General features: G+C 50.3%; 8 protein-coding genes across 8 annotated transcripts; 5 read left to right on the top strand and 3 right to left on the bottom strand.

Moving 5' to 3' along the window:
• Positions 1-188: 188 nt before the first annotated feature.
• VFPPC_05130 (cell morphogenesis protein (PAG1)) lies at positions 189-7984 on the top strand (the record flags this gene model as incomplete). Its single annotated transcript, XM_022428438.1, has 3 exons — positions 189-257; positions 327-1001; positions 1064-7984. 3 exons carry the CDS (start codon positions 189-191, stop codon positions 7982-7984), a joined length of 7665 nt encoding a protein of 2554 aa, XP_022284520.1.
• Positions 7985-8454: 470 nt separating this feature from the next.
• VFPPC_05129 (mRNA splicing factor, thioredoxin-like U5 snRNP) lies at positions 8455-8984 on the bottom strand (the record flags this gene model as incomplete). The annotated part of the gene is made up of 2 exons (XM_018284370.2): positions 8455-8687; positions 8759-8984. 2 exons carry the CDS (start codon positions 8982-8984, stop codon positions 8455-8457), a joined length of 459 nt encoding a protein of 152 aa, XP_018145834.2.
• A 306-nt stretch (positions 8985-9290) lies between these two features.
• VFPPC_05128 (conserved fungal protein) lies at positions 9291-10025 on the top strand (the record flags this gene model as incomplete). The annotated part of the gene is made up of 1 exon (XM_018284369.1): positions 9291-10025. The coding sequence occupies one exon, from the start codon at positions 9291-9293 to the stop codon at positions 10023-10025; it is 735 nt and encodes a 244-aa protein (XP_018145833.1).
• Positions 10026-10833: 808 nt separating this feature from the next.
• VFPPC_15905 (glutathione S-transferase) lies at positions 10834-11698 on the top strand (the record flags this gene model as incomplete). Its single annotated transcript, XM_018293658.1, has 5 exons — positions 10834-10870; positions 10917-10981; positions 11039-11263; positions 11324-11475; positions 11536-11698. The coding sequence occupies 5 exons, from the start codon at positions 10834-10836 to the stop codon at positions 11696-11698; spliced, it is 642 nt and encodes a 213-aa protein (XP_018145832.1).
• A 198-nt stretch (positions 11699-11896) lies between these two features.
• On the bottom strand, positions 11897-12403 carry VFPPC_13766 (hypothetical protein; the record flags this gene model as incomplete). Its single annotated transcript, XM_018291538.1, has 1 exon — positions 11897-12403. The coding sequence occupies one exon, from the start codon at positions 12401-12403 to the stop codon at positions 11897-11899; it is 507 nt and encodes a 168-aa protein (XP_018145831.1).
• Positions 12404-13255: 852 nt separating this feature from the next.
• Positions 13256-16657, top strand: VFPPC_05126 (ATP-dependent protease La; the record flags this gene model as incomplete). Its single annotated transcript, XM_018284368.1, has 2 exons — positions 13256-16453; positions 16511-16657. 2 exons carry the CDS (start codon positions 13256-13258, stop codon positions 16655-16657), a joined length of 3345 nt encoding a protein of 1114 aa, XP_018145830.1.
• A 404-nt stretch (positions 16658-17061) lies between these two features.
• VFPPC_05125 (hypothetical protein) lies at positions 17062-17307 on the bottom strand (the record flags this gene model as incomplete). The annotated part of the gene is made up of 1 exon (XM_018284367.2): positions 17062-17307. One exon carries the CDS (start codon positions 17305-17307, stop codon positions 17062-17064), a length of 246 nt encoding a protein of 81 aa, XP_018145829.2.
• A 2300-nt stretch (positions 17308-19607) lies between these two features.
• VFPPC_17651 (hypothetical protein) lies at positions 19608-19925 on the top strand (the record flags this gene model as incomplete). Its single annotated transcript, XM_022429343.1, has 1 exon — positions 19608-19925. The coding sequence occupies one exon, from the start codon at positions 19608-19610 to the stop codon at positions 19923-19925; it is 318 nt and encodes a 105-aa protein (XP_022285619.1).
• Positions 19926-20325: the final 400 nt, after the last annotated feature.

Here is a 20325-nt window from a genome sequence, read left to right as displayed (position 1 = left end):
CCCCTTTAGCCACGCATGCCCAGCGTTAGTCTATTGGGAATTGGGCGGCGGTCCGATCTGAGATGGGTAAGTCGCCTCTCGTCTGGTCTAACAGTCCGAGCCTAGCCTGAAAATCCCACGAGGTGCTACATGTACTTTCTCCCGCCGTGGTGCTACTGCCTGCAAGAAATGCGCTTCGTCGTCATGTCATGCTGATCATCAATTCGCTGTTACACATTGGCGGCGTCCTCGGCTGTCTCACAAGTGCAAGAGACAGGGTACACGGCTAACATGATCGCTCTTTAGCCCCATCGCAAGCTCCTCCTCCCGACAACTCACAGGACCAGTTGAAACAGTCGACTCGGTCTGGGACGAGATTCGAAGACGAAACCGACCATGAGCTTTCGTGGGACCAGACCATACGTCCAAGTGCCAGTGCAAGTGCCTTTGCAACTCCAGCGCGACACCAGCCGCACTCCCGCGAGTCCTCCGGCGACAAGACGATACACTCGCCGCCTGCTCTAACCTCACCCAGAGGACATTCCCAGCGACAAGGCCTCGGCGGAGCTTTCGAACGCCCGATAGACCCTAGCAAAACCGCTGTGTACGGACACCACCGGCAGACTTCCATCGTCCATGGCTTTCAGCACTCCAGAAACGGGAGTCGATCAAGCATGTCTACCAGCCCCTTGAGTCCGCAAATCATAGCTGCTGCAGGAGTGGGATTGGATAGATCGGATATACAGTCGGCAGCTGCGCGCTTGGATAAGGAAGCCGGCATGCCATCCCGCCCCGGAACTTCTCTCGCCGGTCCTACTCTAAGTCCAGTCGGAGGCATGCCAATGGAGAGATCAGCCTCGGCCGTAGATGTATCCAGCCCGGGTTCAGCAACGCAAAGACGGCCGGAGCGAGTGCAAAGTAGGTCCCGGCGGGATCATCCGGGACATCAATCACATTCTCGAACTCATCGAGACGACCAGAAGACTGTCGGAGAATATGCCCTGCATGTTCTATTTACCTCTGTATGCGTCATATCGTTCTAGTCTCAGCCTGCGTGGCGGCTGCTAACATGACATCATCCCAGTTTATTGCACAAGCAGAAGAAAAGCTCACGGAATGCATCACCGTACCATTTGACCCTGAACCGAACATCGACCGTGTTTGCGGACCTGGCGTTGACCCAGCCTTTGACCAGCTGATTGTTGCCCTGGGACACATTGCTAGTCCAAAGCCAAAGGCCCTGATTGATTCAATGATGCTCTGGAGGAAGAGCAAAAGTGACGCCGCGAACGAGGCCCGAAGTCAGCTCCAACAATTGCGCGGCAATCAACCAGGAGGTCCGCTATTGCGCAGAAATACTGAGCCAGTGCAACCAGGTCCTGGATCAGGTCCGGCAGATCCCACAAGCCCAAGCACCGTAACATTGTCTGCAAAACAAGAATTTGTTGCTCAACAAGAGCGTCGATCAACCGTCTCGATTTATATCCTATGTCGCGTTCTTCTTGAGGTTATTTGCCAGAGCAATCTAGCTTCCATTACGCCAGAAATGGAAGACAAGCTGGAGAGTATCATCTTTGGGCAGCTCAAAATTGCGGATCCGGAGCAGCTCATGCTCTCACCTCTGAAACTAGCGAACTGGACCCTATTTGCACAACTGCTAGGACACATGAGCGGCATCAACTTCCATGGCGTTTCGCGAAGATTCATAGAAGACCTCGATGGTTCATTGCAAGAGAGATTAATCAAGAGCCCAACTTCATCTGCTGCGCGGGATTTCGAGGGGAAGATGGAGCTTGTCTTGGGCGGCATGAAACACCTGAGAATCAAAATTTCTCCCGAGTCTGCTTGGGAAAAATCGTGCGAATTTTTGGTCTCGCTTGGACGCTTGTTTGCCAAATCCCATGGACAGAGGGTGAAAGCCGCTTTTTGCCAGGTCATCGATATGTTATTGTTACCCATCGCCGCGAAGGCCAGCAACAGTCACCTCATGCATCCCAAATGGTCGGAGGTCGTGTCGGCCATTAGCTCTCGCCTTGCTCAGCTGTTCGCAAAACCGCGCCACTGGACCGTCGCCTTCCCTCTCACAGCCACTCTGCTTTGCGTATCGTCGCCTGATAATTTTGGCTCCGGGTGGCTACAGCTGGTCTTGTCCCTCCAGACAAAGGTCAAAGACAGATATACGAAGCCCCTTTGCTTGCAAGTCATATCCAGGCTGATATGGACGTATTTATATCGAACGAATGACAACTTCCAAACCACGGTGCGGAAGCTTGACGAAGTGATGAGATTGATCTTGCCATCTTCAAAACGGAGCATCATCTCGTCGGACACTGCCGTTATCGAGCCGTTGATCCAAATAATTCGAATTATTGGCTTCAAGTATCCTGAGTACTGCTTCAGAACCGTCGTATTCCCTCTCATAAACGCCGAACTGTTCACAGCCAACAAGGAGTTGCGAGTCGAACAGTTGGACCCTGACAGAATCGTCGTTGGAATACGGGCTTTCTTGTGCATCATGTCTGACCTGGAAAAGGGCGAACAAGGTCGACCTCCTTTCCCACAGTTTTATGACATCCCTCCTTTGGCTGAGAGGCTTCCAACGTCGCCTGTTTTGTCATTTCCTCGAGACGGCCCCTTGTCGATTCCTGGTTCAGGTCCGAAAGAGGAGATCATCTCTAGACCTGTCTTGACACATGTTCTTGGAGACGGGGTTCGGGAGTACTACCTTCAGTTCTGCCAGATACTCGGTAAAATTACCATTGTCTGCGACAACACGTTCGGCGGCCAAGCAGCATTAGATGAAAAGTTTAACAGCCCGGGACCGAAAACACCGATTTCGGAATCCTTCACATTCTCTCGACGAGATGAGCAGCCGAATGCTTCGGATCAAAAGCAAGCGTTCTACGAATTACTACATGTTGCTGTTCAAGCACTTCCACGGTGCCTCCCTGTTGACATTCCTTTCAACTCCCTAATCAACCTACTCTGCACAGGAACCGCACATGTTCAGTCTAACATTGCTGAATCGTCTGCACATTCACTGAAAGCCATTGCCAGGCAATCCCACGCGCAGCAAGTGACGATGGGGTTTGCCCGATTTATCTTCAACTTTGACGACCGTTATGCGACGATGTCGGATGGCGGCATGCTTGGACCAGGACACATTGAAAGTACTTTACGTCTCTATGTTGAGTTACTGCAAATCTGGATTGAAGAAATCCGACACAAATCAAGAGAGGCTGCCTCCGACCAACCAGACGCGAATGCTTCTGAGAAACGAGCCATGAAGCTAGATTTGTCGAGCATATGGGCAGAAGTTGACCAAGCCGAAGCCCATGGCCTATTCTTTCTATGCTCACAATCCCGCCGGGTCCGGCATTTCGCGATTACTGTACTGCGGTTAATTACCGAGTTTGACAAGGCACTAAACAAAGATGCCACTGAAGAGAAGGAGACATTACGATTAATTGATATCCTGGAGAACGACTCCAACCAAATCATGAATTTTAACGACGAACATCTTTCTGTTGCTGAGCGCAGCAGATTGCAGCGAGGACTGCAAAACGCGAACAGCAAGGACGCAGTGGTAGAACTATGCACGAGCGACGTTTCCTACGATGCAACTCTTTGGTTCAAAATATTCCCCAACCTCATCCGCATTGCATTCGACAAATGCCCGTTTGCGATAACCATCTGCCGAGACTTGGTTTGCAATCGTATCCTGCAAATGTATAAACCAATTGTGTATCTGTCTGAGCCAACTAGGGGGTTGTATTATGGGCCCGACTCAGCAGGCCGAATAGGCAGCCGATCTCCCGCCGCGCAGCCGGAGGTTATGATTGAGCAGTGGAAACTATATCTGATCTTTGCCTGTACAGCCCTGGCAGACCCTGGAAGTCTGCCCACAAGTCAAACTCCTCCAGATGGCCAGCATGTACGCAAAACTTCTAAACCTTCGTCCGCGGATAGGATCGTGACTGCTCGGACTCTTTTTAAGTATCTGATTCCGCTTTTATCTGTTTCCTCGGCCTCCGTCCGCGATGCGGTTGTGGTTGCTATGGGCTCAATCAACATTCACATCTATCGGACGTTGTTGGAAGAGCTCCAGGGCCAGGTATCACGTTGTAATGATGAGGCGAGAGCCAGGATTCATCAGAGGACCAACAGTAGTCCGCGACGCAACCGCAAAATGGATCTGTTACGAACGGAAATAACCCACGTCTTCAAGCTGACCTCTCACTTTTTGAAAGATGCTCAAGTTTACCAATCCGAGTTCTTCCTGAATAATTTGACTTCATACGCCAAAGACTTGAAGCTGTTTCTCATGGATGGTGAAGTTCAAATGGATTGGGAATTCCAAAAACTTCGACGACATTATTGCGGCCTTATGGAGGCTCTCTTTGAAGGGATCAACAGAACGGATGATCCCTCCCGCTGGATGACGTTTGAATCTAGGAAGTCGGCGTTCTCCCTGATGGAAGACTGGTGCGGCTTCTCGCCAAATCAGAATCAAATACGAGCCAGAGAGGATACAATGAGACAATCTCTGATCGATCAGCAGTCCCTGGGTGAACGCGGGACTGTTACGGCAGCCATGGAAATAGAGAAACGAAACCTCCGTACTGCTGCCCTAAGCGCCATGGCCGCTCTCTGTGGTGGCCCCATCAGCATCACCACGGAGAGTGGTGTCACGCTGCAGTTCGACATGCGCCGTATGCTGGCTTGGATAGAAGCAATTTTCAATTCTGGAAGCGATAAGATGAACATTACAGGCCAACGGGCCTTGAAGAATCTCGTCATACATAACCAGGCATACCCATATCTTCTGGAACATTGCATATCACGCTGTTACTTGGCCGAAGTGCCCAAGGTACTAGAAAGTTACTTTTCTGTCACCGTTGATGTGCTGCAGCAGCACATTAACTATCCATGTCCTTTTTATAAGCTCCTTGGCCTTTGCTTGTTCACTCTCGGAAATGACCAGAGCGAGATACGATCGAAGTCGTCGACTGTGCTCCGATCGCTCGAAGCACGACAACAGCGGAACTCCAAGATTCAGGACTTTGACATCAGTATTTCCGACAAGACACAGGCCGTCTATAAATTGGCGCAGTTCGAGATTTCCAAGCGACTTGCAAAGCAATACACCGAACTTGCCTTCTTTGTGTTTTCCGAATTCACCTATTATTTCAAAGATCTTCAACCTGCAGCACAGAGAAATGCCATCGCTGTCATCTTACCATGGATTCAGACAGTAGAGCTAAAACTTGACCCCAATGGCGGTCCGACGGCGCAGTCCTATGTACTCTTGGCAAACCTCCTTGAACTCACCATCAAGTCTGGTGGTGCCTTACACAACGAAGTCCAGGCTCTCTGGCAGGCTCTTGCCACCGGGCCACACCCTGGGAATGTCCGTTTAATTCTGGACTTTATTATGCATTTGTGCTTGGAACGACGCGAACAAAACTTTGTGGAGTACGCCAAACAGATTGTGGTGTTCCTATCAACAACAAACAGCACGCCTGGGATCAAAGTGGTTGAGTTCTTACTTATGCAAATCAACCCCAAGGCCATGGTGCCAAATGAGAAGCGAGAAACCATCCCGCCACCATCAGATGTCAATAACTTCCCCTACTGTGCCGACCTTGGCGAAGCGTTGCCGGTAGGGACGAAACAAGCTGGGTTCTCGCTGGGCCAGTTGTCGCTTATTTTGCTGGTGGATTTGATGGTGTCCCCTGTTCACCTCACCGCCGACAATGTCCCCCTTCTGCTCCAGGTAGTCACTGTGCTTTGGGACCATTATACGCCCCTTGTGCAAGAGCAAGCCAGAGAGATGCTGGTTCACTTAATTCATGAACTTGTCATTTCCCGGATGGACGACCTCCCGGTAGGTGTGGCAAGGGAATCCATTGAGGACCTGGTTGATGCGATACGTCGACATGATCGCACTGTTGTTTGGGGATATGAAGACAGCAACGGGAATGTGGATGACCACGATAACAAGGTGCCTCCAAGCATGGAATATCTCACCACAGAAGTTGTCAAAACCTTCCAGGTCACCTTCCCTGCCATCAAGGAGCAGTGGGGTCGGCTATCTCTCACTTGGGCCACGTCGTGTCCAGTGAGGCACCTGGCTTGCCGGTCTTTCCAAGTCTTCCGATGTGTTCTGACATCGATCGATCAGTACATGCTGGGCGATATGCTCGCTCGTCTGTCAAATACTGTGGCTGACGAAGACCCTGAGATTCAATCTTTCTCCATGGAGATCCTGACAACATTAAAGACTCTACTGGTGAAGTTGGATTCCGACAGGCTTTTGACATTTCCACAACTGTTCTGGACGACTTGCGCATGCTTGGAGTCGATCAATGAGCGGGAGTTTCTCGAAGCGGTTGAGATGTTAAATGAGCTCGTTAACAAGCTCGATTTCAGATTACCAAATGTGAGACGAATTATTGCGGAAGGCCAACCAGAACGCTGGGACGGGCAGTTTGACGGCATCCAGCCCTTATTATACAAAGGCTTGCGATCATCTTTGTGCTGGCAACCGACCCTCGATTCTATCGACAATCTAGTAAAGCTTCCTGGGGATCCCCTGATTGGAGACGATAGCAGATTGCTGTTTGCGTTGTTGGCAAACTTCCCCCGGTTCTTAAACGAGTTGGAAGTTGGTGCACCGACGGAAGGAACCATGAGAACCGCGAATATACTTCTCTTTGAGGCTGACAGACTGGGACTCGAATCCATTGCTGTGGCTCTCGATGACTACATCTCTGGCAGACAATTAGACAGCGCATTCTTCCTGAGCCAACTGTTCATGGCCTTGAGGGAGCATTTCCTACCCCAGCAGGAGTTCAAGATGATCACCTTTTTGATCGGGCTCCTCACAAACTCCCTGTCCTGGGTGAAGGTGCAAACTATGCGAATACTGTGTGTTGCCATCCCCGAGGTTGATATGCGCAATCCAGAACTCGCGGGGCACGGTTCTGACCTCATCTCCCCATTGCTGAGACTTCTTCAAACAGAGTTCTGCATGGGTGCACTGGAGGTCTTGGACAATATCATGACCATGTCAGGCAGCCACATGGACAAGCATCATCTGCGAATGAGCATGACTCGATCCACGTCCAAAGCTGTCCGTAAAGAATACGAGCGCACCCAAAGCCTCTTTGGCATTCCTGAATCCTCTGGCTGGGCCATTCCAGTACCCGCCAGCAAGACAGAGGCTACACGGGCAAACATTCACGCTGCATTTTACATGTGCCAAAGCACCGAAGGGTCTTCCACCGAAGCAACTCCAACGGCGGAAGTCGAGTTCCACGATGACGATTTTCCGTATGGCTACTTTGAATCTGCGGAGAGAACAGAGACAATGCTCTCTGATGACGGTCGTGTGGATGGTCCTGTTGGAGACTTGGTCACAAAGTTGGACAGTTTGGATGACTTTTTCGACGAGCCGTCCAGCCCCACGACAGACGATGATGGCAGATCGTCTCGCACGGTTACCGAGTTTTCTCCAGAGTCGTTTGAATCTGGCACCGAGCTTTACGATGAGCAGATCTTGCCTATTCTTCACGAGGCATCCAACACTACAGCGTTTCAAAACGGATTCATAGATCGCCCAATGGGGATTTCGAGAGATTTGGCCTCAAATACCATGAACCCAGGCGCTTTTACGGCGGGTATGTCATCAAGACCACCGCTTCATTCAAGGTCCATCACGTCACCTTCTGCGCCGTCCGCATATCACTCGCACATGGTTAGTGAAATAGGATCTGACGACGAATATCTTTCTGGAGGATTCTCGGATGCCGATGATGAACGGCCCGACGTGAAGGGCCACGTGAAGTCTCCAAATTCAACATCACGACCTACGATGAGACGAATTGGTCACCAATCCCGCGATGACAGCCTACGCGAGCCTACACTTCCACAAGTAACACCAAGAATGCCAAACAGCAAGGCTTTTCATCCGAATATGATGTCAGGTGGGGATGTCCTCTGAAAGGCGGTCAAGCAAGAAGTTTAATGTATATTGAATCATCTGATAAATATCTACGTGTGGAGTAACGAGACGATAACCATGAAAGTTTGATGTTGGAAACAAGATGTTGGAGATTCTACGACTGTAATACTTACGACAGAGTAAAAGTAGCGGTTGGATAAAGAACAATCAAAGAACAAATAATAAATACCATTTGGATAGGATGGTGCAGCGTACCTTCACGGTGTATAGCATGTGGCCATTTGCATCTTAATTTCCCATGACATTAGCATAAAAATAGAGACTTGAGCGTCTTATGGAGACCAACCCTTGTGATTTCTCAAATCCCAAGCTCCCAACTCCAGGGTGTACTGCCTGTACAACAAATCGTGGTATAATATAAACAGCGTCTTCGCCTTCGCCCCGGTCTTCAAACAAACACAGCAACACTTCAGTATCGGTGGCGTGTCGAATAATCTGCATTAAGCCGATTAGCGAATCATTGTGCGCTCATTGGAGAGGAGATTCTTACCTTTTGGACTATTCACTTGACCTTTACCCTTGGTAGCACCCCGATACACTGCCTCCAAAATATTAACCACATCCTGCCTATTCCTCTCCACGAAATTCATCTTATTGTTATTGCCGGTTCCGAAATCGCACATGATATGTTTATTTCTAAAGAAGAACATGACTGCAAAGGGCTCTTCATTCGTGTTTAATTCTATGACGGTGTCAACGATGCATCACAGCGGGGGGAGAGAGTGCAGGTGATATGGGAGGATAAGAACGTACCGTACATGTGGTTAAAGTCGGGGACTTTGGATATATCGCATACGTAGATTACGGCCCATTTTTGGACCAGGGGCGCTACTTTGGAGAGGACTTCGTCCATGATGTCGAGGTCGGGGTTGTTGTTGGGGTCGCCGAAGCGGATGACGACGAGGCGGTTGTCTTCGCTGAGGATGGCTTGGTCGACGTGCCAGCCTGTGATGAGGTGGGGGAGGAGGATGGTGCCCATGTTGGTGGTGGTGCGGGAGGGTGTTGATGAGGTTTGCTGGTTGGAAGTTGCTTGTGAGTTTGGATGTTTGTTTTTATTTTCAAGTAAAAAAGTTGGAGGCGGGTGGTGGTGAAGCTTGACATTCAAATCATGGTTTGGAGCTACACTGACCGAGGGGCATGGCGGGGCAAAGCATGGAACTGGGCGCATACTTGATAGATGCATACATTGGCTACTTGCATTCTCTAGACGTTGCTTGATCTACAGACTCGTTCATCAACATGATTGTGAGAAAGAAGCCAAATATTGTCATGTTGGGAATTTGAAATGTTGGCCATTGTGCGCGCATCTTTACGACCACGGCCAATTCGTTCACTCAGTATTCCATGCGCACTACATCAACCGTCACGATGGTTCAGTCACAGCCTATCCCGCCTAGTTGGTGAAGCATCATCACCTCCGAAACTCACATATCCAGATCCCCCAACTGCAAACCACTCAGACCTCGATTCATTCATCTCCTACGCCCGTCGAACCGGCCTGGACGAAAAGTCCACCGTCTACGTCGGCACCCACTACGAGTACAAAGTGTCTCGCGCCCTCTCCCAATACGGATTCCATTTGAAACGGATAGGCGGTGCATCAGACTACGGCACAGACTTGGTCGGCACTTGGACACTCCCATCTTCATCCACTGCACCATTACGAGTCCTAGTGCAGTGCAAAGCTGGCACTCAACGTGTTGGGCCACAGCACATCCGTGAGCTGGAAGGGGCATTTGTAGGCGCCCCTGTTGGATGGAGAGGAACCGGCGTGCTGGGCGTGCTGGCTAGTGAGCGGCCTGCGACGAAGGGTGTTCGCGATTCCCTGGGAAGAAGTAAGTGGCCCATGGTGTATATGTGCTGCTCGAAAGAGGGAGCTGTGTCGCAAATGGTTTGGAACCAGTGTGCGGAGGAGCTGGGGTTAGAGGAGTATGGAGTTTCGATTAGACGTGGTGATGATGTGGAGGCGTTGGTGTTGTTGAGAAATGGGAGAGTGGTGCCGTTGTTGGAGGAGAAGTGAGCCTTTGTACGATGGAGATTGACGGAATACCCTTTCAAGCATCTAGCTTCGTGTATATTAGAAATGTAAAGCTTGCTTCATTGCATGCACTTTGCTGACGGCCCTAAAAGAGAGGTTGCTTGTTAGACGTTCACATGTGGGCTCGCGGAGTTGGCGGACTTTGCCCAATTCGTCGTATTGAATGATTGACCCGAAACGCTAGCACCGTGGTTAAAGGCACAAAACATAACTGCTTCTCCATAACTACCGCGCGGGACGGCCAGGATTCATCGGGCAGTGGCTTGCGAAACCCGTTCTTTGAATGGTTCATCTGGCCACTCATGGTGTTGGCATTCTCTGCTCTGCCGCCGAGTTAGTCATTTGCCGCGCGCCCCATCAGCATCGTCTTCACAAGGGCGTTAAACTTACAAATCAAACATAATGCTGCGACATGGGATGTATTCTCTCATGCGAAATAAGATTCTCTGATTCGGAGGATTTTATTCATCGTCTAAGATTCTGAGATCTGAGATGGACTTGGCCCTTGATCCTGGGACAGCGCCACACGGAGTTAATGGAGACGGACTTCGGAGGGTTTTACCGTTGAAATGAAGATGAGACGGATGAGTTGCTGAGAAACACGGATATCGATCGTCATTCATAGAATTGTAGCTGACTTGAATGAAAGGAGGATATGAGATATAAATTGCTCGGTTTCCAACATGAAGGACACCGAATCTCAGCATCTCAACTGAAAGTTTGACAACAAACCAGCATTTTCAACACAATAGTATCTACTTGTACAGAATTTAACAACCCTGCCGCAAACATGAGTGCCATCAAACCACTTACCGTCTGGGTTCATGGTACGTTGCGAAACCACAATCACAAACCACGCACTTACATCCGCAGGCCAAGGACCAAACCCTTTCAAAGTTCTCATTACCCTCGAAGAACTCGGTATCCCTTACAAAGCGGTATGATCAGCAAAGAGTTACACCATTTACGACCGCATACTAATTTTGACAATAAAGATCACCATCGAGAATCCCAAGGACGAGTCCTTCCTCAAGATCAATCCCAATGGAAGACTACCCGCGATCCAGGACCCCAATGCGAACGACCTGATTCTCTGGGAATCCGGCGCCATTGTTGAATATATTGTTGAAACCTACGACAAGGAGAACAAGTTGACCTTTACTGAGGGGCCAGAGAAGTGGTACCTGAAGCAGTATCTGCATTTCCAAATGTCCGGACAGGTATGACGTTATTCCTCATTCACGGATTAGCCCGACAGCTAATTTTGCGATTTGTTTTAGGGCCCTTACTTTGGCCAGCATGTCTGGTTCCACAAGTTCCATCCTGAGGATGTGCCCAGTGCGAAGAAGCGGTACGATGAGCAGACATTGCGTGTGTTTGAAGTTTTGAATACGATCTTAGAAGGAAAGGAGTATCTTGTTGGTGATAAGTTGTATGTGATTATGTCGTGTTCTTGGTGGAGAGGAAATTTATGGCTGACAATCCTTTACAGCACGTATGCTGACCTAGTCTTCATTCCGTGGGACCGTGTCGTGGATGCAGTTTCCAAGGACATGGTTGAAAAGGCTGGCGGTGAGAAGAAGTTTCCCAATTTCTTTGCTTGGAATAACCGGTTGATGGCGCGGCCTTCCGTCAAGAAGTTGTACGGGTTGTAGAGGGATGACAATAGTGGCAACCGGCTTAGGACATGATTGACGTCAGTCGCAGAGGCAGCCGCTGTTATGCGTGGACTTGACGAGTTTAGCTGTCGCATTCCTTCACGGTTGGTCACTTAGAGGAGTTTGAGAAAATATATTTAGTATGCATATCATATGTACAATAGGTTCATGCATGCCACCAATCCGTGACTCGGTTCAATCGTCCCACACAGCAGCTTTAGCCTTCTCAGTATCCTCCCGCTTCTTCTGCTCCTCCAATCGTTCCTGTTCCCTCCTCTTCTTCTCCTGCTCTCTAATAGACTTCTGATACGCCTTTTGTTCGTCAGTCTGCTTAGGAGCCTTCAACCCCAGTCCCGCAGCGATCATGCGCCGGGCCACCGCGTCAGTTTTCTCCGGCCTCTTAGACGGATCGACCCCGCGAGAGGAAGAGTCTTCAGAAGTTGCTGCGTCTTCCCACCCCGGGATAGATCCATAGTTTGTTGTATATGGTGTTGGGGGTGGCGCTGACGGGACTGTCGGACTGGTTACCGAAGGCTTGAGTTCATCTTCAGATCCGGAGGACTCATCGTCGTCTTCCCATGAGTCTGCTACTGGAGTTTTCTTCTTTGATTTTGAAGCTGTAGTGGTGCTGCCCTTTGAAGTGTCTAGACTGAGATGCGATAGAGACTCGGCTACTCTGTCTTTGTTGCGTGTAGAAGACATGGTCCGTCCGATCTGGACTGTATCGATGACGGAATGGGGTTGTGGCGGAGGATGCGATGGAACGACGGATTTGAGTATATATCTATCGATAAATAATGAATGAAAGAAACTGAGTGTAGCCTACGATGAATCGAGAGAACAAAGGCCTTGAGGTTGAGAATGAGGCAGCGTTGCGTAGTCTTTGTGGTCCAATGTTGCACCCCACTTCTAACTTGGATCCCACCCAACGCAGAGTCCGTGTAAGTTTACCATTCGAAGGCCCGGATTTCAGCAGAAAACTAATTATAGCTCGCCATGCGGTCACAGGCTTGGTGAAAAAGTTATCATCACGGGCCATGCTTCCGCCCAAGGATTAAAACCAAGTCCATAATGGAGAGTTTGTGTTTGCATCGCTGTGCATGTTTGTCCTGTAGGGTGCATTGAACAAGTCTTACATCTGTAGTCCGTACGGAGCACCTGATATGCGTTTATCCGAGTTACTGTCCAAAGCAGAGATGGACATTCAACTCCGCTTCAGCCCGAGGATCTGCCGATGGAAGCTCCTAGCACCCGTGGAATTTTTGGGCAATGGGATGTCGTGCCGGCCGGTCTCGCCCTTGTTCGTCATTATTAAGACAAATTCACATTTGCCCGTCTTGTCCGCAACGGCAATGTGCAAGGTAGCCTTGTCGACAGAGAGCACAAGTCGGTCGCAATAGAGTCTCTTTTTGGCTTTTTATTCATCAATTCACTCATTCGCATACTCTATTGGGCCTCGACATCTTCTTTTTGTTCGCCCTCGGCATTGCCACTTGACCCATCTCGTACATCCGAGCTTGGTGATAGCTGGAAAGGAGCTCATTGTCGCCCACCATGATTCCCCGTTCTCGCCTGTCCGGGCGACTCATTCTCGAGCGATCTGCCGCGTACACGTCTCGATCCTCTGCTTTATCAATATCGCGGAGGTGGGCTTTGTCACCAGCTGCTCATAGCCGTCACATCTGTCGATCCGACCTCCCGGGCCTTCGACCCGGCTTAGTTGGGGCAGCGTTTTCTACGACAGCGAGATTAAGTAAGAAGGACGACAAAGGCAAAAAGGACAACTTCTTCGATTCCTCACCCGAGACCCTTACCGAACCCTTATCAGAAGAGGAGGTCAAGGCAAACTTGGAGAACAAGCGCAAGGAGGCAGACCCAACGGCAGCAGAAGCCAAGTCAGACTCTTCGACAGCAAAAGCTGATGCTGGGAACAAATCGCAAGACGGCAAGGCTAGTGGCGCTGCGGGAAGCACCGCGGCTGGTGGCTCTAGTTCCGGGGGAGACAGCTCTGGCGGTGATGGTGGCAAGAAGAGCAAACGGTCTTCGGAAAAGGCACTGCAAAAGCCGGTTGTGCCAGACGTCTATCCCCAAGTCCTCGCCATTCCTATTGCGCGGCGACCACTGTTCCCGGGATTTTATAAGGCTATTACCATTAAGGATCCTAACGTAGCCTCTGCCATCACGGAATCCATCAAGCGAGGCCAACCATACGTGGGTGCATTCTTGTTCAAGAACGAGAACGAGGACGAGGACATTATCCGCAACGTTGAAGACGTTCACGATGTTGGTGTTTTCGCCCAGATCACAAGCGCTTTTCCTATCCACGGTCAAGAAGGCGCTTTAACAGCTATTCTCTATCCTCACCGCCGAATCAAGCTCTCCAGCCTGGTTCCTCCAAGCACCGCTGAGACAGCGGACAAGAAGCCAGAACCCGAGACTCCAGAAGTCATTCCCCAACAAACTCCCGCAGAGGAGGAACCCCAGCAGGAGAAGAAGGGAGATGTCGTTGCTAGCTTCGAAGAGGGAGCCGTTGAGAAGAAACCGGACCAGGTCGCCGAAAAATATGAGCCAACGTCGTGGCTGAAACGCTGGCCCGTTAGCCTTGTCAATGTCGACAATCTTGCGGACGAACCTTACGACCCCAAGAGCCCCGTTATTCGAGCTGTCACCAATGAAATTGTCAATGTTTTCAAGGAGGTTGCAACCATGAACAACCTCTTCCGTGATCAAATTTCGACCTTTTCAATGAGCCAATCTACTGGAAATGTGACGTCAGAACCTGGGAAGCTGGCGGACTTTGCTGCTGCTGTATCGTCTGGAGAACAGAACGAGCTGCAAGATGTACTCTCCTGCATGAATGTTGAGGAACGAATGCAGAAAGCCTTGATTGTCCTGAAGAAGGAGCTTATGAATGCTCAACTGCAGTCTAAAATCACCAAGGATGTTGAGAGCAAGATTAGCAAGCGACAGCGCGAGTATTGGCTCATGGAACAAATGAAGGGCATTCGCCGCGAATTGGGCCTGGAGTCTGACGGCAAAGACAAATTGGTTGAGAAGTTTAAGGAGAAGGCTGCCAAACTCGCTATGCCGGAACCTGTTCGTAAGGTCTTTGATGAAGAGATTAACAAACTTGCTCATCTGGAGACTGCTGCATCAGAGTTCAATGTCACGAGAAACTACCTCGATTGGTTGACTCAGATTCCTTGGGGACGAAGAAGCGCCGAGAATTTTGGTATACCCAACGCCAAGAAGGTTTTGGATGAGGATCACTACGGCCTGCAAGATGTCAAGGATCGCATTCTCGAATTCATCGCTGTTGGCAAGCTTCGTGGTACAGTTGAAGGCAAAATTCTGTGCTTTGTCGGGCCACCTGGTGTCGGAAAGACCAGTATTGGAAAGTCAATTGCTCGAGCTCTAAACAGGGAGTACTACCGATTCAGCGTTGGCGGCCTTACGGACGTGGCTGAAATCAAGGGTCACCGGCGTACCTATGTTGGCGCTCTTCCTGGACGCATCATTCAAGCCTTGAAGAAATGCCAGACGGAAAATCCGCTCATCTTGATTGATGAAGTTGACAAGATTGGACGAGGATATCAGGGTGACCCGTCTTCCGCGCTTCTGGAATTGCTCGACCCTGAACAGAACAACTCCTTTTTGGATCACTACATGGACGTTCCTGTGGACCTGTCCAAAGTTCTCTTTGTCTGCACGGCCAACATGACGGACACAATCCCACGTCCACTGCTCGACCGCATGGAGCTGATTACGCTCTCAGGCTATGTTGCGGATGAGAAAAAGGCCATCGCTAACACCTACCTTGCACCCGCAGCCAAGGATGCTGCCGGCCTCAAGAACGCCAACGTTAACCTCACGGATGAGGCGATCGAAGAGCTTATCAAGTCATACTGCCGAGAATCTGGCGTGCGAAACCTCAAGAAGCAAATCGAGAAGGTCTATAGAAAGTCTGCGTTGAAGATTGTCCAGGAGCTCGGCGAGGAAGTTCTCCCCGAAGAGGAAGCCCTGACTGATGAAGGCAAAGCGGCTTTGGAAGAAAGCCAAAAGAAAGCTGCAGAGGAGGCTGCCGCTAACGATGATGCCAAGTCGGACGAGGGCCGGGCTGCCACTGAAGCCGCGGAGGCAGAGGCAACTGAGAAGCCAAGAAAAGCATTGCAGGTACCCGACTCGGTGGACGTACAGATTGGAAAGGACAACCTTGTGGACTATATTGGACCTCCAGTCTTTACATCCGATCGCCTGTACGATGTGAGCCCTCCTGGTGTCTCAATGGGTCTGGCCTGGACGCAAATGGGTGGTGCGGCCATGTATATTGAGTCTATCCTACAAGCTCCCCTTCGACCGAGCACCCGGCCACATCTGGAAATCACGGGCAACTTGAAGAATGTCATGAAGGAGTCAACCACTATTGCCTACTCGTTTTCCAAGGCCTTCATGGTCAAGGAATTTCCCGAGAACAACTTCTTTGACAAGGCCAAGATGCACCTCCACGTTCCCGATGGCGCTGTCTCCAAAGACGGCCCATCCGCAGGAATCACCATGGCCACATCCCTCCTTTCCCTGGCTCTAGATGCCCCCGTTGATCCTACCGTCGCCATGACCGGCGAACTAACCCTCACCGGCAAAGTATTGCGTATTGGTGGCTTGCGAGAAAAGACAGTCGCCGCTCGTCGAGCAGGCTGCAAGACCATCATCTTCCCCAAGGACAACATGTCGGACTGGCTCGAGTTGCCTCAGGTACGTCACAACCGGGAAATCAAGACTAACATTGACCATGTACTAACTCTGCAATAGAACATCAAAGAAGGCATTGACGGCCACGCTGTAGGATGGTACAACGAGGTATTCGAGCTCGTCTTCAAAGATCTCGACCGCGAACAAGCCAACAAGAGCAAGGTCCAAGACGTCAAAAAGGAACGTGACTCCGAAGAAGATGACTAGACACGAAATGCAAATAAGAACGAAACAAGAAAAACTAGACGATGGTTCTTTTCCCCTCCCATCTACATCATCAAACTCGGCATGAAAACGGCATTTTGCGCCAGTGTACACTGTCTATATTCCTAATCGTGGACGATTTTGTACGTGGATATGGAAAATGGCAGCATACGTTTGGGGCGTTATGATTTTTCTATATATATGTTATCATTGTTTTTTTTTATCGCGCACAGCTGTTTTGGGGTGGCTAAGCTGGGCGTATGTGATACTCCTACTCTTTGTACATTGACATGGGGGCATTTTTTGTATTTCTAGAAGATTAGAGACTGATGAGTCGGGGGTGACTACAGTCATATTGATGCATGAATATTATATCAAGATATATACAGGATTGTACAGTATTGATCTTATTCCAGGCTTTGGTAGTCAATGTAAGCATCATGGGAACATTGATGAGATGCTATCAGGGTCCACATGCACTTGCTGGTCCCGTAGAGATCGGCAGTGGAGTTGGGAAACGGGGACACGGGACACGGGACGAGCCTTGATTTTACTAGCTCGGCCATTGCCAAGTGAGGTTTCGAAGCTTCTTGTGCCGTCTTCTCCACTATCTCATGATGTGTCTTGTCTGTGAGGGATAGGAGGGATAGCATTTCAAATGTGTCATGTGCATTGAGCGCGTTTCTGGTAATAATGTGTAAACTTGATGGTTAGGTTCATGCCGTGATACCTAACCACCCACATGGAATTTGTGTCCAAAGCACTGGCCCAGGGCGACTACGGTGATGGTGTACCAAATGACACGCACCACATACTGCACTTGACATTTACAGTTTGCGTTGACGAACATTGACGGTATAGGTTGGAACTCCACCACTGACAAAGACACTTGCTCTTACATCATCGTCTGATGCGCCCCTTGACTAGACCTGCATCTGTGCCTAATCACGAGAGGGCGAAGCATTGTCCAGTGAGGCTCGCGCCTCTGGCTGGGCATCAGGGAGAGTAGCGAAAATTGCACTGACATGCGTTGATGGGTACGCGGATGCGAGTTATGTGTGACGTGGTGAGCTTTATTGGCCTGATGGCAGGGGGGGACATTGCAGATTTTGGCTACCCAAGGTCGAGTAGTTGTGGCAGGGCGGGGAGGACATTTTCGCCCACAGTCAAAATCCAGCGGAAGGGCTGTACCCCAGACCTGCTTGCGGTTAGAGGTTTGACGCATTATGTTTTTGGATGCATGCACTGGGATGAACCTCGATAGATGCCCAATATGTATGTCTGGATATTGGCCGGACTGGGGTAAAGTCTGGACTTTTTTGTGTGCTTTCCAACGCGATGATACCGTGCAAGCTGACCTTTGGCGCGCCTGCTGGCCCGGAGGAACCGAATGAGCAAATTTCCAATCTGAGGATAACGTATCCGGTGAAATGGACTGGTGCAAACGTGGCTCGCTTGAAACGCAATCAGTCGATTGATGTGGCAGCACATCATTCTTGATATGTGATGGTAACGTGCCGACTCTATGGTTGTCCCTTAGCTGCTGGGAAACGATGGAACAATGCATGTGCTCATTTGGGCCATCCGGCTTACACTGGTCCTCGCTCCTGCTCCTCAACATTCACATTCTCGATGATGCTGACTGGTATATTCACCGTATTTGGCTCAAGCGGCTTATGAGGCTTTAACATGGTCTGTAACATGGTAGGTAGGATATTAGATGATGGCTCGGACTTACTTTACGAGTATGTCTTGGTCGTGGTACCATGGACTGTCAGCAAGTAAAGGTGGACCGATCAGCTGGGACCAACTCCAGCGTAAGCGTCGGGATCAGGAACGAGATGTCATGATCCCAGCCTTTGTTGCGCCATTATCAGAAACTAGTGTTGTTTTCGCTGGTCCCTTGATGCCTTACAGCACCCTTTTGAACTAGCACAGGGGGTAATTGGAGGAATGGTTTGAGGCATATCGTGGAGCCAAGGCACACTCCTCAGTCCAGATACTCAAAGAACCGGAGAAGAATGCCGGAACTCGAAAAAAGGCCGGCAAGGAGAAGGATCTCCGGCAACCGTAGTGACCAATTGTCCAAGGTGTGCCCGTTGCTCGCTCGTCTCGTTGCTGCGGTCGATTCCGTGGCCATCAATGACATTTAGAGCAGTTTCTTTGGCGACGCTAAGACGAGCTCTGACGTGTTCCTGTATCCTGCCACACTCTCACCGCACATTTAAGATACCGGCAGTAGGAGTGAAAGATGTGGATAGTGGCCTAGTTTGATGTCCCAGCCATGTGCTCGGCACGCTCATAGAGAGACCCGCGGACAGGGCTAGGCAAAGTAGCGCTAAATGAAGACTCCGTGATGGTGGCCACAAGCATTGTCCCCGGCCCTCGTCTGCATCTGAGAGCACGTTGACAAAGAACTCATCCGGTCCTCTGGGTGACGGGGCTGACAGGTCGGGGTAGAAGTCCAATAATAATTGCTCAGCGCAGGCAAGCCAAAGCCTCTTCTTCCCGCGGCCCGCTATCTCAGGACGAACGCCATCGAACACTCAATGTTGAGCCACCACACCACAACGGTGGCCGAATCACAGCCAAGACGGGACATTGCGCAAACAATGGGCTTTTTGGCTTGTTGTGGAAACGCCCATTTCCGGGGTTGCTTCTCCGGGTGCATGAATTAACAGAGGACACGATGAATTGTAATAATCAAGCGGTAGGCTACGAACACGACGAGGACATTGTTCACTTGCGAGGTTTCGTGAAGAGACGCCCGGTGGACAGAAATGGCGATAAGTCACGAGGAAGGTGCGGCCGATGTCCTCCGAACTCACGAATTGTTCGATGTTCCAAGTCGCACCAGACCAAGTTTGACCAACATGATGCACCAGAATCAATCGATTCACAGCTGTTCGAAAGCAAGTACGCAATCTGAGTACAGACAGCCCATTTGGGTCCCATGCACGGAATACTCCGTACTTGGCTCTGGACTGCGAACACTACACACCAGAGAGCATGCATATTGCCCTCGAGATTGCAGCAACTTGTTGCACATTGGGAATGCACACTGGTCACCCACCACTTTGTGCACCAGCACCTCTGCACATTGGAGCTGTGTGTACGGAGTAGGGACATGCAACATGTGCCGCGTACAAAAAAGGAACTTGCCTCCTTGGCTCTGGTGCTTGTGGAGGGTCAACGGGGGATTCGAGTGGATTTGAGGAAGGAGCAGGCGCAGGTGATGGAGGCTGAACGGCTGAGTGGTCGGGCTGTGTGACTGACGGCCAAAGACACAGGAAGAAAAAAAAAAAAAAAGGACTGCGTTTAAGCGCCAGTCCAACTTCTAGACTGAATGTGCTTTGATGAGGGAAGTGAGTGACGTTGTGACTTGCGACCTTCTTGACTTCTGCTTGCAACATCAAAATCCTGTGCCTTGACCTATTTGTGTCAAATCACTCCGCTCAACCCGCCGCTCATGGCTTGGACTCCTCTTTGTCGTTCTGCACCTTGAGGTCTTCACGATCCATCCTCCAATCCTCGTCACTTTTTGGGCTGCCACTCAGCAACTCTGGCTAGATTGGATCGGATGCTGTCAAGTTGACCCATCGCAGTCCAACGCTCCAACGCCCGCGAGCCCAACTTCACCATTGCCCCTCTCCTTCTCAGCACCAGACTCA

Source organism: Pochonia chlamydosporia, chromosome 3 (genome assembly GCF_001653235.2).
Source record: "Pochonia chlamydosporia 170 chromosome 3, whole genome shotgun sequence".
In the NCBI taxonomy this organism is placed as follows: domain Eukaryota; kingdom Fungi; phylum Ascomycota; class Sordariomycetes; order Hypocreales; family Clavicipitaceae; genus Pochonia; species Pochonia chlamydosporia.
This window is presented reverse-complemented; position numbering and strand designations above follow the sequence as displayed.